The sequence below is a fragment of the Zonotrichia albicollis genome, chromosome 12 (genome assembly GCF_047830755.1).
Source record: "Zonotrichia albicollis isolate bZonAlb1 chromosome 12, bZonAlb1.hap1, whole genome shotgun sequence".
Lineage (NCBI taxonomy): Eukaryota > Metazoa > Chordata > Aves > Passeriformes > Passerellidae > Zonotrichia > Zonotrichia albicollis.
This window is the reverse complement of record NC_133830.1, coordinates 14,413,371-14,431,367: the sequence shown is the minus strand read 5'-3', so window position 1 is coordinate 14,431,367 and position 17,997 is coordinate 14,413,371. Positions and strand designations below refer to the sequence as shown.

The 17,997-nt window shown below is 44.0% G+C and overlaps 1 protein-coding gene across 3 annotated transcripts in view; it reads right to left on the bottom strand.

The window, feature by feature from the left end:
• Positions 1–17,106, bottom strand: part of POC1A (POC1 centriolar protein A) — a 43,987-nt gene extending 26,881 nt beyond the window's left edge. For 2 of the 3 annotated variants that reach the window (XM_005485494.3, XM_005485495.3), the window contains exons 1-7: positions 16,972–17,106; positions 15,750–15,834; positions 14,911–15,082; positions 13,856–14,035; positions 12,650–12,757; positions 11,288–11,403; positions 6,931–7,064 (exon numbers count right to left, since the gene is read on the bottom strand). In XM_005485494.3, the coding sequence (XP_005485551.2) occupies positions 6,931–7,064; positions 11,288–11,403; positions 12,650–12,757; positions 13,856–14,035; positions 14,911–15,082; positions 15,750–15,834; positions 16,972–16,989 (813 nt within the window). In that variant the 5' untranslated portion in view covers positions 16,990–17,106. The remainder of the gene's footprint in view (positions 1–6,930; positions 7,065–11,287; positions 11,404–12,649; positions 12,758–13,855; positions 14,036–14,910; positions 15,083–15,749; positions 15,835–16,971) is intronic. The other variant, XM_074549979.1, reaches the window with a different exon arrangement.
• Positions 17,107–17,997: the final 891 nt, after the last annotated feature.

Here is a 17,997-nt window from a genome sequence, read left to right as displayed (position 1 = left end):
ACGACAGCCACCAGAAACCTCCACCAAGTGATCATCCACCTCCTGACAGAAGCAGTTACCCCCTTTCAAGTAAGATCGTGGATCTCAGAAGGCAATTAAGAAGCTTCTCCTTCCCATGCTGGAAGGAGACACAACTCTGAGTTCACACCTTTCTAATGGACACTGCATGAAAACCTCACACTCTTTCTTTGCCTTCTTTATAAAAGTGCATTCAACATAATAAATCCTGAAGACAGACAAATACCTGCATGTGAAATAAGGGTTCTTGGGTCAAGAACATCATGTTCTTGACTGCATGTGAAATAAGCACCCAGCTGTCACTGCAGCCTGTGTCCCACAGTCCTGTGGGCATCCAAACATGCTGGCATAAGGTTATGGCAGCAAAACCAGAGCCTTGCTGTGCTCAATCCCAGTGTGAACAGTTTTAACTTCCTTAAAAAACAAAGGTGTTTCCATATTATCATTTACCACACAGTGATTTCCAAATGCTTTGAGGCTTCCCCCAGCAACACCTCACTGGAGAGGCCTTGCCAGGAGAGCTCCAGCAGCAGCAGCTCTGAGGTGCAGGCGCAGTCCCTGCTGTGACTCAGCTCACTCACCTGACACAGCACTAACTGGGGTAGCTATTTCACACCACAGACATCAACCAGCTGACACAAACTGTGCTCTGCCTTTATTCCCACCCACCTACCCCAGTGTTCAGCTCTCTAATCACATGTCAGGAATGGAGGCTCTAAAGAAATGCAAAAGTGAAAGACAAGCAGTAAGAAACAGTAGAAACAACCCCACAGCCAGAAACCTGCAGTGGTGAATATTGCTCCAAGATAACAGAGGTTGAGCATACAGAAGCTGCTCTTGGACTATAATAAACCAGTCAAATTTTTTTTCTGTCCTCCTAACTCTAAGACAAAGTGTTCAGGAACAAGCATAAGTGAGGAACACTGGAAAGGAGCAGTGTTTCCTAAAAATATTTTTTATCAGTCTAAATATTTCAGTGTATTTAGACAAAATCTTGTACAACACAAATCACATCAAAACAGGCAATGAACTGACTCCAAAGTCATGGCATTATGAAGGGAAAAAAAGTTCAACAGAACATATTCTTCCCAAAATAGAAAATTATATCAAAGACTGAATGTGCCTTTATAAATTGAAAGAAAGGGAACAAACAAGTCTACAGACGCAACATCCTCTACAGATTTGTTGACATAAGTTAAGTGAAAAAGTATTCCTGCTCCATACACTCCCAGAACTCTTCCAAGATACAACAGGTTTGCTATAGCAACAGTTTGCCAAATGCCCTTGCAATTTAATATTGACACACCAAACAAAACTAAAAAGCTACACTTGGCAGTTATTAGACACAGCCTAAATTCCATTTGTTCCAGGAAAGCACAGCAGAAATCCAACAGATTTCTGATGAAGATCTGGATAACAGAAATGAGATTGGAGAATGAAGAATTGAAACCTTTTCCCCGTGTTAATTTACTGCTTTCATTAAAAGTATCAAAAAGTAGCAGTTGCACATTCTTCTACAAAAGTTGTAGAGGGAATTTTAAGCTTATTTCCTACACAACTAGAACTTGTGGGATGCAGTAACCTTCTTCTACTGGATCTGTAGAAGGATCTTATTTTCTGTAGCAGGATCAAATGGCCCTCTATTAGTGTTTGCTGGAGGTTCAGAATTTCCAGTCTGAACCCCATGGCCCCAGGTGCTCCCCACAAGCTGCTGGCACCAATCCCCAAACTCCAGCAGCTTCTTGCCTCAGACTACACAGCAAGCCGCAGGAATAAAGGGTTGGGCAATGACATACACCAAGACAGTGGTAAGGAACATTTCTGTTTAATCCTCAGCAGGTCAATGTCAGGACTGCCAAGATTTTGTGCATGTCCAGTAGAGTTTGAAATTATAACAGCAGCTTTAGTGATACTGGCAGAGCTGCAGGAATTTTGAAGAAAATACAGAAGAAAGCAACAAGTCACCCACTGAAATTGTTGAGTGAGAAGAACATGGCCCCTAATTGACATTCAGCTCACCTCCTCTAGTGAAAAAGTACCAGGCAAGTACCAGAGAGCCTTGAAAAGTACAAATAGCTCAAATACTGGATGGAGCAAAGCAACCATAAAGAAAAAGGAAGCCATAGAAAGGAATGATAACAGCATCAAGCCTCATTGCTTGCTGCTGCATTCCCAGTGAACACAGCTCAGGCAAGGTCAGATCTGCATGGCATGGCAGCTGAAACACCAGGTGACAGCCCATTTCCAGCTGCTTGCACAGGTGAGAAAGGTGAGGACCAGCAAGTTACATAATTTATGTGCAGAGACAGAGATCACACCTTCTGCCTATTTTCCCACTTCCTACAAAGGAGGTTGGTGACTGCAAGGCCTTTGTTGCCTTAGCATTGCCCAGGCTGATCAGCTTACATAAAACATGTTTGGCCTTCAAAACAGATGGTGAGACTATTCTGAATGACTTGAATGCAGTAATCACCAAGAGGGACGGGATCTGAAGCCAGGACACAGATTACACCCCCAAGTGACTGGCAGGATGCTAATAGCATCAGTAACAACTGACACAGGGGTGACATAAGACAACAGGAATAGCATCACTGAACACAAAGCTTTCAAGGGTAGAGCTAAAAATAGATGTCTCTGAAAGAAATACTTAAGAGAAAGGCCAAGAGGTTAGTCTGGAGAAATATGACTGGAGCCCAGAGTCACACCTGCACTCAAGCAGCAGATGAATGAGTACCATCCATAAATAATGAGTGGACAATCACAGAGAAACCCCTCTTGAACACCCTCTTCTTCTCCCAGAGCTGCTGGGCACAGAAGGCACAACACTTCAACAACAACAGGGCCAACACCAACAGGCAAGTCAAGAGAGGCCAGACTTTCAGGCTTCAGCTTAGGAACAGAGCTGACATTTCAGAGGAACAGAGCTGACATTTCAGCTTCACAGAAAAAAACAACAGCCAGGTTGGAGAGGGTCCAGGGATAAAGCAGAGAAGTGCAGTTTAATGATGCACTGGCTGCACTATGAAAGGAGAGGCAGTGTGGAAGGAAGCTAGAGAGACAAGTGCGGTCAAGGACGCTAGCAGATTTTTTACTTTTTTTGTTTCAGTCCTGCAAGAAACCAATGCATAGTAGAGAAAAGCCAGGTAAGAGAGCCAGGAAAATGCCAAGAGTTGGAATAAGGCATACCTAGAGGATGCAAATATTTGAATTAAAGGAGAGCTTCCTCTTCCACTACCACAAAAGGAGATGTATAAGTGGGAGCCAGTACATTCAGCCAAACTCTCCAGGAACAGACTAACTAGTGCAAAGAGAAACAGGAGACATGAGAGGAGACAAGGCCTGAGAAGCAAATCCAGCAGCAACCACACTCTGGGATCCCAGCCCTGGCATCATCAGTTCTAGGCATAAAAGAACCAAGAACAAACAGAGCAGTCACTGCCACTCCTGACAGTGCTTCAGCTGCTTCAAGCATGGGAGAGGAGGGCAAGTCACATGGGAAAGGAAGAAGGGAAGGGAATCCAGGGGAAAAGCACAGGGAACAGAGGTGGCAATGACAACAAGGATGTTTTCAGGTGGAATACCTCTGACAAGAAGCCCCAGGGATTCTCAGTACACTGGGCTTTGAAAAATTCCTGAACAAGACTGATATGTTTGCATCCTCCTTCAGCAGGGAATAAGACCTACAACTAACATAGGGCAAATTTATACTGGCATCTTACAGCTGAATCTTCAGCAGCTTTAACTCCTGAAAGTTTCAGTCCATAAAAACATAAGGCAAGGACAGAGAACTCTTATTTCCTTTCAAGACTCAGAAATGCTAGCCTAAAGTCAATTGCTTGTTGTGTGCAACACACATTTTTTTGTTGTTCTGTGTAGCCCAGAGATGTCCCCACACTCTTCAAAAACGACAGGCCTGCACAGATGTTTATTGTCACCTAGGCAGAGCTGACAGTAAAGGAGCACATTTGTTTCCTGTGCACCTGCTCAGGAGACTTCACTCATTAGTCAGTGATGTTGCCCAGGTAGGTAAAATGTAGCTACTTCAAAGTTCAAGTGAAGGTTGTTTCAAGAATTGTAACTGCATTTTCTATCTTCCTATTTATGAACATAACCATGAGATGTTTTCTAAATATTTACTGAGAACTTCCATTCCACTAAGGAAGTCAGTCTGGAAATGCTCTAATTAAACCACTCCAAAGGGCAGACAAGTACCATGTACATACCTGCTCTCCTCTAGCAACTCTCTGGGGTGGCTTTGAGGCCTCAAAACATTCTGTTCTTCAACAATTATTCAGTACTAGAGGTGGATTTACATACCAAGCCAGTGTCTCATCTGTATGGAATTAGATAAGGGCACTTCACAGCTTGAAGCACTCCAGAACCAAAATATGCAGCACAATACAGAATGATATTTTGCAGCTGCAAGATGTCAGCTCCAAACTGCAAACTTCTGTCTCTAATGATCCTTCTGCTACAAGGGGCCAGCTACATTTCAATTAAAGACAGCAATGTAAACTTGGCCAACCTCCCCATGTAAACTACAGCTAATCAGCTGCTAACAAATTTCTGGCACTCCAGCAGTTGCGTCAAAGAATGTCTAAAAGACCTCGGGTTTTTTTCCTTTAAGTGTCCACTTGCATGCAGCCTTCCCAGAACAATGTAACAGCAGCCAGCTGTCAAAGCAGGAACAAAGTGTCAACCAGAACAACCTCAAAAAGTCACAACTCAAGAACATCCTCAGAAGAGGCTGTCCACTCAGTGACTAACCTGCAGCACTCACTTAAAAAGGCAAATTAATTTAATGACCAAAAAGTCCACACCACTTTGTTTTTAGCCTATTGGGGATACTGGCACAAGTCACAGTAATAACAGAGGGACAAAAAAGTCTCTCATTATTAAGTGAAGTGGATTTATCTATGGCAGAACTAGCTGGGGAAGCAGCCAGTGCAGGAATCCACCCCTGGTGACAGCACAGCCTGTAGCCACTGACCATGGCTAACTTGGAACAGGTTGCCATAAGCTTTAGGTGGAAAAGCAGTGTTCAATCAGGGAGTAAAAGAACCACCCCACAGCAACACAGCACGCTCCAGACAGGGAATGCCAGGCAGGACTGTGCCAGGACTGTTCCACAGACTTCTCACTGCAATATCCTTAAAGGCAACCAGAAAGCTCCACCAGCCACTTCAAAACTTGCACTTGTTTCCAAACAGAAGAAGCTGTAAATGCCACAACAGCAGCTACTCTTCAGCTGTGCCAAAGGCAAAGCTTTTCCAATGCCACTTAGATGCCCAGGAGAAAGAGGCAGACACTGTTTTATTGATCTGAAGCAGCAGGGAGGAAGAACAGGGAGCTTTAATTCTACTTTTGAATAGATGATCCACAAACTGTTCTTTTAAAGCCTCGAGTTAAGTACAACATTAGCCTAAAGGGACTTTCTATTGCTCATTCTGAAGATCTCCATCACCATAATCAGTTTTGGACTCTCATTCAATGCTAAACTCTTTTTTTGTGTGTGTGCTACTGCAGTCAGTGAGGCACAGCTAGCAGCTCAAATGGGAGAAAAATGGAAAGCAGGTTCAGCCATAACCAGGCACATCCCTTCCTGAGGGAAGGGGGGAAGTGGAAAGATTTCCCATGCTTCTAACACTCACCCTTTCCCTGGAAGCTTCTTCCCAAGAACTCACTTGGCAGATTAACACAACAGACAAATATGAAAACAAGATTAAAGCAACAGAAGCTTTGCAGCCCCTATCTGATAGGAGTATCCACTCAGTCCAGTCTTCCAAGAACAGTTTTATACAGCCAAGGCTGACGTGTTAGGATAACCAGCATTTGTTATCTCCTCCCCATTCTTTTCACAGTTGAACCCTTTGGTCAATTTTAATCAAAGCTCTACTTCATGAAAGATTTAAGCATAAGGTTTTCCTATTTTCTCACATTATTGTTACTAAAAAAAAAATATTATTAATATACAGCAAAGAAAAGTTACAGAAGAAACGTGATCTTTTTAGACATCAAACAAGGCAGTCACTAAAAAAAGCCACAAGAAGACAGAATTATCAGATTTAGAGCTTACACAGATACCATTATTGCCCACAACAATCCCCACCAACTCCAAAAGGCTTCAGGCTGTGGTTTTTCCCTAACAGTTTTTATGCTTTAAAATTCAGCCCCCACTTTGAAAGAGACAAGTGGGTTAAGAATTTCTGTTCTCTTTGTCCCTTTGGAAAGGGATGCCTTCAGGCAGTCCTGCTTTTTCACACTCCACTCTGCATGGACAATGAAATTACTCTATTTATTTTCATTTAAGATTCAGAAAGAGAGCTCCAAGCATTCATAAAATTAACCTTACAAGCAACACATCCAGCAGCATAATACTAATAGGCCAATCAGTTAAACTTAACCAACCAGCACCATTTATCACCTTCAATGGTATGATTCAGTCCATTAACAAGATGTTCCCAAACCAAATCCCAAAATAGATATCCTCTATTTTACTGCTACTGTTCTTGAGTCTCCTGCCAGGTGAACAGCATTTATCTTCAGAACACCTGTGTCAGGGGGCCAAGTGTTATTTGCAGCTCTCTAGAGGGAGGAGACAGAGCTGCACTGGAGGCTGACAGGGTCAGTCAGAGCCAAGGGTGCTGCTCTGAGTTCCTTCTGCCTCAGACTTGAATCCTCAATATTGGAGCTCACTTTTAGCCTTGCTTTCTCCTTCTCTCCATTCCTGCCTCACCTCCACCTCCTTCCCCTCAAAACAGTGATGATCTCAAAGATTATTAGCATTATAATAATGATTTTACACAAAGAAGCTTTCAAACAATTTCTGGTCACAAAGAATGAAAGTCTCAAGCATGCATTTGCTCAGTTTATTGTGAGTCTGTGCATTACTGTAAAAAGGCTTTGCCTCACCTGGTGACCATGCAGAGTATAGAGAAGTCTTCCTTCTAACAAGTCCAGAATCTTCAGAGTTGAATCACTGGAAGCAGTAACCAGATAGTTTCCAGAGGGATGAAAGGAAAGGCTGTTGACCACAGAGCTGTGCACTAAGGATGGAAAAAAAAAAGTATAATAGTCACCAAGACCAGTTTACATAAGCCCAAGGCAAAAGAACAAAATAAAGCACAAGCACATGGCAATTTTCTGTTATAAAATTTAACAGGAAAATTATCATGGGGAAAACATTCCACAAAAACTCTTCAAAGCACTGGAGAACAATAACAGTAACTCAATTCTTGTAAAAATAGGCACTACTTTACTGAAAGGAAAAAGGAAGCTTTGCCAATTATTCTGAGAGATTCAATGTTACAAAAGCTTCCAGTAAAGCCCAAAATGTACTGTATGTGCAAGTGAACTACAGGATTCTGTGAGAGTGCTGGACATTGATGTACTTTACTACTGTGGAGCTGCTGGCCTCACTCCTAAGTCATTCTAGATTAAAATCTGCATCTCAGGACACTGAGAAGACTGAAATTACAATGAAAGACACTCAGAGTTGACACTGCACAACTTCTTTTGGTTTACTATCTGACTCTAGCCAGGACTGGGGTTAAGAGAAACTAGGAAATAAGAGCAACTTGAAAATGGTCCAGTACAAGCATTATTTCCTCACACATCCTATTTGTCTCGCCAAAAATTTAAAACAAATACAAACAGCCAAACTATCAAGAGTGTGAACTTGCAATAAAGCCATTTTCCCTGCATGAAGATGAAGCCCAAGATTTATTCTGAAAAAAGCTAAAGAAAATATTCTAGGAAAAAAGTCAAACTTCACTGAAGTTCAGTGCAACATTAAACATTTAATATATGACTTTTTTCCCTCCCCAAACTTTTGCAGAACAGGCTATTGAACATATTTATTTATGAGAACATGCAGTACCTCACATATGCCCAGCTTCCTGAGCGTATGTGACACTGCAGAATATTAATATGCCTGAGGAGGGATTTAACCATCCAATTATTCCTAATTATACTATATGCCCTCCAAATGTTCTGGTATCTCAAAACTACTACTTCTGATACATCACACCCAACTAAATTTATATTCTGTTGAGAGTCTACTGTGCATTTTGAATCCACACTGCATATTAAGAAATCCCTTAAAATACCATTTTAAGTACATTAGAAGCAAATATTTTTTGCATATGTGGATTTGAAGCAGATAGCAGAAATAACCTTGCTCAACTGTAAAACAGAATGTCTCTGCTTTTGAAATTCTCACGAACACCAAATACCTCAGTTAAATTCTGAAAACAACTCCTCTTGACCCAGACTGTTACAAAACAGAAGAAAACACAGGTAACTTCTAAACTGTTATTCTTGTTGGTGAATACTGTCTCTGTCACACAGCTTCCTCTACCCTCAACCCTGTATCGTGCTACCTATTGAAGGAGAAAAAGGTCTTGTGGAGTTTTTTCTTATGAAAGCATGATAAATATCTTTTTCCCTTGAAAATCTTATTCTGAGGAATTTGTAGTAGTCCTCACCCCCTTAGAATCTATATTCAGATAAATGTAAACGTATCTTGTCAACTAAGGAAAATCCTGAAAGGAATCACATCAGAAACAGACAAGGTTAGTAATGTATCACATTTCCAAGTTCTAGAAGGTAAATAAAGTATTTCCAGCTTCACAAAAAATCCTTCCCATAATGGAAAAAAGTCACACAGACTGTAGCTGCATAAGTAGTGACAGCTTCTGTGCCCAAGGAGTTACTGGCTCTTGTAAACTCAGAGTAAAGTTCATCTCTACTGTCAGGGCAGCTCATACCTCCCACAAGACCATTGATAACACCTCTCCAAAAGAAGTGCCAACACATCCTGCCACCTCACTTGATTTCATGCTGTGAGCAAGAACCCAGTGCAGCACCACGTGGCATCTCCCAGTGACTCATTGCTACAAGCCCACCCTTCTGCCAGCCAAGGCCTAGCAAAGTAAGAGCCTCTTAGGGGACTTATACTGGGGGTGAACATCTAAAACTGAGTCCTCCCAGCCTGCTCAAAACTGTCCCAAGCCCCAAAGCATTTCTTTGATGTAATGCAACCCTTAGTATCACCAGCAAGCAGACAAATTAGGATGAATTTGAAACAGCCACAGTCTCCACTGAACAGATAACCACCATCAGTCCCATCCAAACTGAATAGAAGTACCAATTATTCTTTTTAAACAGGAATAAAAAACAGGTTAGAGCTGTTTCCATAGACCTGCTACAGAGGTAGTGTCCCCCACACAGCTTTGGACAGGGAAAAAATGTCAGGCAGTAAACACTGGCCATTTTTGTAGGGGCTGTACAAAAGAGTCAGTGCCAAGCAGAGAACCAAATAAAGCATCTGTGTGTTCTCCTGTACAGTAAACGTGACCAGAGCATACTTTGCTTGGCTCAAAGAAAAACACACCATACAAAAGGTTTTGCAGCTTGCTCTCTACTTCCAACTTTCATTTGCAAATGTCACAGTTGGAACAAGTGCTGGCAACAAGAGCAACACTGCTAAAAGACTAATCAGTGCTGGAAAGCAGCCCAACTTCAGACGCAAGAGCCCCAGGCAGGGCCACTCAGCTATTAACTCCATGTTTAAAATGGAGTCCCTGGCAATCAGGCAGCACCAGCACATTCTGAAGGCACAGATGCCATCTAGTGGGACAGGAGTGGCAGCCTCACAGGGGAGACACAAAACTAAATCAGATTTAGCCAAAAGGAGGGGTGTATAAACCCTCAGAAGGGTGGGATTTATAAACATCCCCAGAACATGTTACAAACACATCAGTTTGCAGCCACAGGTGCATGAAGTGACTGCAAAAAACCATTACTGCAATTTAAGGTTTCTTCAGCTATCATTACTATTTTTAGTTAAAGGTTTAATCCACAGTTAGGATTTACACAGTAGCTGTTAAAAATAACACTCACCCCAGGAAAATGATCACTTCAATAGCAAGGGTGTCACACTAAAACGCCATTCAGAAAGGGTGGGATATCAGGGAAATATGTCATTGCAAGGCAAAAAATAAACCTGGCAGCCAAGCCTAAACCACATCAGATTTGGACAATTTAATAGCAGTAAGTGGAAAGCAGGAAGAGACAACTTTTGAGCCAAGTTATACTGTGGCTGGAAACATGCACTGCAGATCTTGCCACCATTGAAAAGCTGATAAAGCAGGTTAAAGGACAACCTGACACTGCCCAAGTATTTAAAAACACTACTGATTTTAGCAACAAGACTCCAGGAAGGCATTTCCAAGTTTTGATATGGGCCACAAGCTAACAATGCTTATTACACAAATTGCACGCTCAATACTGACAAATCAGAACAGTCACCAAAAAGTTTGATTTCTATTAGATTTTGTTAACTATCAAGAGAGCTGGGAGTGACTGTGATCCAGAAGAATGACTGAAGCTGGGAGGCTGTCACAGCAGAAATGCACAAAAGCTCATGTTGAGGGCAGAAAGAACACACCAAGCTCCAGCCCCATGTCTCTGATCTGCTTTACAAGCATGTCAGAAGCAGTTCCTCAAGGAAAGTGAGAAAAATTAAGTTTAATAAGCTATGAACATGAGAACAGTGCTGGAGAATGTATTCATTTTAAAATATCATAACAGCCTTAAAGCTATTGTTAGCAAAGAAAAGCCACATTTTGGCTTAAGAAACTAATGCACAGAATAGGTCAATCAATCTCACAGAAGCTGGCAGGCAAGGGAAAGCACCCTTTTCCTATCCAGATCTACCAAAGAGCAGCACCAATCAGTGGGACAAGAACATGTAATGGGTAGAGATACCATTTGGCATCATCAAAGCTAATTATGGAAGCTGAAAAACAGAGTTTGGAAAAGGAACCATAAACATGGATCATAGTATAGAATTGCAACTGATTGATTTTGATTTTCCTTTTTGTTAACTTTTCCTAATTTTCTCATAAAAGAACCTAACATTCTGAATTGCTGGAATACAATTCTGACTCCTCCTATAGGCTTATTCAGAGGCAGAGGCCACATCCTTTTTATTGCACAGCACCTTCTCAGTAACAGTGAACAGGAGCCAAATGGCATCACAGGTAAGACCCATGCCCACCTGCACCGTGGGACAGCCTCAGGATTAGCTCTGGAGCTAAACACAAAGCAAAGCATGGTGTCTGGTGAAGAAATGGGTTTTTTGCTGGCAGACCTAACCCAGTGCCTTTTTGGAAAAGCAGCAGCTGATGGAGAAACAATCCTTAGATTTCATAGCAACTAGCATCAATAGCTGGAAAGGTTCAGCTGCTGTAAGCTGTTGACTTGCCTTGGTAGTGCTGCAGCAATCTGTTCATCCTGACGTCCCAGAGCTTCACGGTGCTGTCCGTGCTGCCCGCGGCAATGCAGTTCCCGCTGGGATGGAAATCCACGTGGTTCACAAACCTGCAACAGCACCAAACCCAGCTGCTGGCTGCAACTCCTGCTGCACACCAAAAGTGCCTCTTCAACAAGGGCTGCTACACCATGACTCACTGAGCATTAAGGAAACAACCTGAATATTGATTTTGCTGAATTTCTCTTAAGACCTTGCTGCCAAGCCCAGCCAGACTGCAGGCTCCTACCTAAGCACATCTTCAGCAGTTCACATTGCAGGTGTAGGAGCTGCAGACACAAACCTCCTGAAATCTGATGGATCCAGCTGTCACAACAACACTTTTAAGTCTTCATTTAATGTTTGCATAATATATGTCTTCTACTATATTAACATTATTTCTACAGTGATGTGTACAAGACTGAACAGAGATTTTTCTTCTGTTAATTAAATTTAAAATGGAACTTAGTGAATTTGTGCCTGAAATCATATGTTGACACTTGGAAAGTAGCAAGACTGAGGCCAAATTTCTTCCTGGACCTGAATCCAATCAATTTTTAGTTTGAAAACATAATTACAATAAAAGCTTCAGACTCTTCAGGAAAAGATAACTCCTCACCAAACAAATTGGATAAAATTAATTATCTTTTGACTATTCTTGTAGCAAGTACTGAAAAAAAATGAGCTATTTCAATAGGTTGTTTGGACAAACACACACTTAAGAGCATTGAAAAAAATAAATGTCTGAATTTGTCTTACCATCACTGTATATTACCTAGAAAGAACAAAATATTGCACTAGAAATTCAGTGCAGCAATGAATTAGGGAGATTCCAGTCTCTGTTCTCTGAGGATTTGTTTTATGTTTCTGGGTAAATTATCTTTTGCTACATTCCAAATTTAACAGCTATTTTTCTGAATGCAAAGTGGGGGTTTTGAATAACCTCATTATTTAAAAACTAGAAGATGAATCAAAGCATCTAAGTGCCATTCTGTCAGTACACTTTTGCACTTTGAATTTATGTCACCTCAGAGCAAAATAAAGAGATAATGAATTTAAGCATCTCCAAAAATAAATAAGCACAAAGAAACTGAAGCTTGATGTGTTGGACAGTTACTGAAATATAACCCTCACAGTTCTAACCTTGAGCAGTCAAAGGGGCCAGGGCAATTCTGGACTGGGCCCTCACACTGGCTACTCTTGTAAAAGGTGCTAATGGGTTTTTTAAGCAGTTTTATAATTGCCAGGACAGGGACCTCTGAACCTCACAAGCCAGGTGTAAATTCCCCACTTCAGACATCACCACCACGTACTTACCCTCCATGCTCACAGAAGGAGTGGATGCACTCTCTGCTGGTTTTGTCCCACAGCTTGACAGTTTTATCATCACTGGATGACACTATCAATCGTCCATCAGGAGAGAATCTAAGGCAAGGGTGACAGCAATTAACAAAAGCCATCAAATGAAAGGAGTACAGGGTGGACTGAATTTGGCCAGGTGTTTTGACATGTTGGTAAACACACCTAGCTTTTCGAAAAGTCACAGAGGCATCAGTGAGACTGAAAATCCAATCACTAAGCTGAGGGAAAAGAAAGCAAGCCCTAAGTACTCAAACTATCCCTAACTCCATGAGCACACAAAATAACCCTCAGGTAAGTCTTGAGTCTGACTTCAATTAAAACAAGTAAGGCCCAAGACCTTAAGTGTACCTCAAGTACATTTGATCTCTGCCCTGATTCAAAACAATTCCTGCCTTTCCCACAAGAGTTCAGAGCAACACAGCCACTCACAAGAAAACAGCTGCAGCAGAGCCTTCACCATTCCAGTGCCTTAGGAGAGTATATAAATTCTCATCTCAAAATATCACATACACGACAGATCCAGACCTCTCTTCACAGGAATACACATTACAGAATCAGGACTTGAGTCTCTTAACTCCAGATCATCAGACATATTGGAAAAACATCCTTTCTGCTCTTTTGTGGGCATCTAGAGTGCTACCAGCCACTGCCACCACAACGTTCCAGAACTGTAATGAACTCTTCACCTACAGAGGAGCCATGGCTTGAGCCTAGATACACGTATGCATAAATAACTCCTTGAAACCAAATCTGAAACAGTTATCAGGAAATAATGTTCTTATGGCAGCATTTAAAACATTCTAGAGATAGTACTGGTGATCATTTTAACATGGGGCAAGTCTAAAGAAACTAAGCTGAAATAACAGAAACCTCTCCTTTTTTCTGTTAGCAACTTCAAGACACAGAATTCTCCTCACGAGATAAAAACAAAACAGAACAAATCACAAAGCAAGAAAGCCTCTGCTTGACAGAGATTACTGGAGAAACACAAGGAGGTGCAGACTATTACTCAAAGGACGTCTCTGCAGGTCACCAATGTATTTCAGTCACTAGACACACCTGAACCACCCTGAACAGAAATGTGCTGCACCAGACCATGACACTGAGCCTCTGCTTTGAGGGATAAATCTCCATCTCTGTCTGTCAGAGGGCTGCACTCACCTGGCACAGCGAACCCAGTTGATGTGCTGACTCAGTGAGAACAGAAACTTCTGCCTGTGAACCGTCCACACTTTGATGGTTTTGTCATCAGAAGCTGTAACTAAGGACTGGCCATCGCTGGAGAAATGAACACTTCTCACGGTTCCCGTGTGGGCCTTGAACACAGTCGATTCTCCCTTGCTACACAAAAGGGAAGAGCTCTTTAAAACTGCACAACAGGGCAGCAAATGCATTTGTTTTCTGTACCTGAAAACACAGAGGTGCTGCATGCTGAGCAGTGCTAGTAACCATCACTTCTATGGGAACTGCATGTGACCACAGTAGGATAAAAACACTGATCGACCCCAAACTTGCTCATGTTTCATGAGCAGTACAGAACACACAGCTAAAACCAGTTGCTTCAGTTCCATACTGGAGGTCAATCCAATAGGAAACAACCCATGTGTCCTATAAAGGGGGGAAAAATGCCACAGCTAATTTGTGCAACCATTTAAACACAAAAGGATCAATGTAAAAGAAGACACTTTGGTTCTGTACTCTTGCCAGGTACTTTGCTACAAGGCAGGCAAAGAGTGAGGTGTTTTCACAGCTCATTCAAACAAGAGCCAAGCAGGCAACGACCTCCCAACTGCTCCTGTAATGGCCCGTGCCCAGCTGGCCATTCCAGTGCCACATCACACACAGTTCAGCACACCTGATGCTGTACAGCTGTGAGCAATCTGCCATTAACTCAGCCAGGCAAGACAATTCAAATCTGTTCGTTTTTCTTTACACATCATTTCCAAATGAATGCAAGATGCATTTTTCTGGCTAATAAACACAAGACATATTTAGAGATCCAACAGGTTTATGGAACTCTCAGTCCAAAATCTGTCTCCAGCAGGTACTGTACCACCAGGAGCTCCATATCCACAGACTGAAGACAAAGACACAGTGGTTCTTCTTTCCCTCAAACAGATCCCTGTCCCATAGCCAGAGAACTGCTACAAAGCACTAAGAAGAAATTCCAAGCCATAGTTAAACACAAAGAGAGGCAGAAGGGAACAGGTACTCACACACTAGGGATCCACAAACGGACTGTTTTGTCTCTAGAGCCTGAAGCCACGAGGTGACCAGAGGGTGAGAACTGGACACACAACACTGCATCTTTGTGGCCCAAGAAGCGATAGGCTCTCATCTGAGGCTTCATGCTCCAGATCATCAGGCACGAATCCATTGAGCCACTTGCTGAAATAAAAAAGGAAAAACAAAACCACACAAAACCAAACTTGCATTAGCTCTCCTCCAATTACACTAAAACTACATTTCACCCTCAGCTCTCCATCGTAGCTTCCAGCAGTCTCAATACATTGCCCTTGAAGCTTCACCAGTCTGTTGCAAGCTGTGGATTTCATTATTGTCATGCATATCATTTAATCAGTAATTCAAACAAAGTAAGGCCAGCCATGCATTACTTTGGACTGACAATTTAATTCCAAGAGTCCAGACATGCAACAGCCACAGGTTGCAAATCGTCCACACACTCAGGAAATGAAGGTTATCTCTTCACTTTCTTATGGGCAAAGGCATCAGCTGCAGCAGGTTAAATGTCACTTCAGATTAAGCAGAGAAGACCACTGAGTTGGTGTCTTAAAAGCACGCTGGCTACACCTCCCTCCAACACCTCTCCCTTGTGGCAAAACATTGACCAAAGTCAGCTCAGCAGTTCTTCACAACATTCTAAAAACAAAAGCTTGGCAAGGTGAGTGGAGCAGTGCTCAACTTGCTGTTAGCAGGAAGCAGCAGCAGGACCTTTTGCTGTAGCAGAGCTCAGTTACCTCCACTGCTCCCCCATCTAAGCAAAGCAGAACAGCTCTTTCTTTATCCTCTGGCCACCAAAACACAGACAATTTACCCAATTGTTTTTTAGCACGACTGAAGTCCACACTAGTGACAGCATCTCTGTGGCCTTTGAAGTGCCTCTCCAGGGATGGATCTTCCTAGAAGACAAGAATGTTCAGGCACTACAGATTTAAGAACCATCTTTGTATAATAAAATCATTTTATTTCTAGAAGTGAACCAAGCCACATATTCACCCCACAAAAAACAAGCAGAGGCAAGAACCATTGTGCAGGCAACTGCACAACACAAAACACAAATTTCACATATTCCATAAATTTTAAAAGAAGCAAATTATCCAAGCTGTTATTAGCTTGGATCTTGAGTGACTGCACAAATCCCTCATGCACCTTTACAACACGCTGCTGGCACAGAGACTAAAGCTGACTGTAGAACAGATAAGCCATGTCCATGATCACCTGAGCAGGCAGCCAAGCTCAGCTTTGCTTTGACAGCTGCTCATCTCAGCTCAGGTGTAGCCAAGAGGCCATTATTTGCACAGAAGAGGCAAACTCACAAGATTTAACACACCTGTTGAACCAGGCAGGACAAATGAGAATTGCAGCAAAACAGACTGACACCTAACCCCTCCCACAGCACCTTGCTGCAAAGGCCAACAACAGCCAGAGGTCAGGCAAAAAAACAAAGACCTGAGAGAACTATTACAAGAGGTTTTAACACTTGAAAATCGTTCAGGACAGGCTGGTCAGCCTTCAGTCCTTGCTCTCACACACATTGCTACTGCCTCCCTGGCAATCCCCACACTCAGGATTTGACCAGAGCCCAGCACCCAGTCCCAGAGCAGGGCAGCGCTCCCCGCTCAGCCCGGCCCCCCGGAGACCCAGAACCCCTCCAAGAGCCCGGAGGTGCCGCTCTCCACAAACAAACACAGACCAACCCCGGCTGCACAGCACCCCACACGTAGGGCTGCATCCCAGCATTAAACTCCTCGAGCCCCTCTGTCCCCGGCCCCACCTGCATGAACCCCCCCCGAGCCCAGCACTGCCTCTCACCGCCACCGCGGCCTCAGGGCCCCCCACAGCACCAGACACTGCACCAGCCCTGCCTTCCCCTTTCACTCTTCCGGGCAGTGTCACATCCCTGCCGGCTGGGACACAGCGGCCCAAGGGCTGCCACCGCCGTCCCCCCACTCGGCGGGCTGCCCCGGTCCCGCCGCAGCGGCCCCGCACGGGCTGTGCTGTTCCGTTCCGTTCCCGCCCGGCCCGCCGGCGCTCACCTCGCACAGGGCGGCCATGACGCCCCGCGGCCGCCGTTCGGTTCCCGCGCCGCGCGCGCCCCGTAGCAACGGCCCCGCCCAGCGAGGGGCGGGCGGGGGCGGGCCCGGCCTGAGGGCGCCGTGGCGGGCCCGGGGCGGGTGCCCGGCAGCGCCTCAGGGCCGGGTGTGGGAGCCGGCTGCTCTGAACACGGCCGGCCCCGTCAGGAGGCTCAGGACGTTGGGGGGCGTTGGGAAAGCCCCCTCCGGCGCTGTTACAGCCGTTATCCTGGCAGGCTTGGTGCCGCTCCCGTTCAGTGCCCACCACCCCTCTCGTATGTGTCACTGCTGCCCTGAGGCCGAATGGCTCCCGCGCCTGGTGAGGCGGTGTCCGGATCGCAGCCAGGGGAGCAGCACAAAGCCGTGCTCTCCAGGGCTGAGGCCGGGCTGCTCACTTCCAAGTGGTTCAGCTGCTGGGAGATCAGTTGCTTCTGCTTGGTCTGTGAGTGTTCCAAATAGGAACTCACCCCGGGGTTGTGCAAAGAGCACAGGACAACCGAGAAGGGTTTATTCTTCTAGCGGTTTAATACTAATTCAAATTTCTTCCAACTCTGTTCATTTCTAGGAACAGTACTATTAATTAGACACTACGGACTGGACACTGACTGCTCTCTAACAGGCGCCTGTGTGGAGCCCAGATCTGCCTCTCCACAAAGCTTGGGCTGACCATCTGAGCTTCTAAAGGAGCCTTTCCTTCATCTCTTCTGCATATACGCCCCTTCCTTTAAGGACACCTCTCCTCTTGCATGTTTCTGACAGCCAGGGGTGCGCTCTGTTGAAGCTGGGGTTATAGTAGTAGAGGATCTAAAACAGGCAAAGGAGAAGAGTTAGTTGCCACCATCTCCCCGGTTACTCCAAACCACAGCAGAGGATCATGTACTCTGAGGGCTGTGTAGAACCTAAAGCTTGAGATGGTTGTGTTCAGGCATCACCACCTCTGGGGTTTTGCCTCCTGAGAGCAGAGCAGTGTAGGATTGTCAAAAGCAGAAC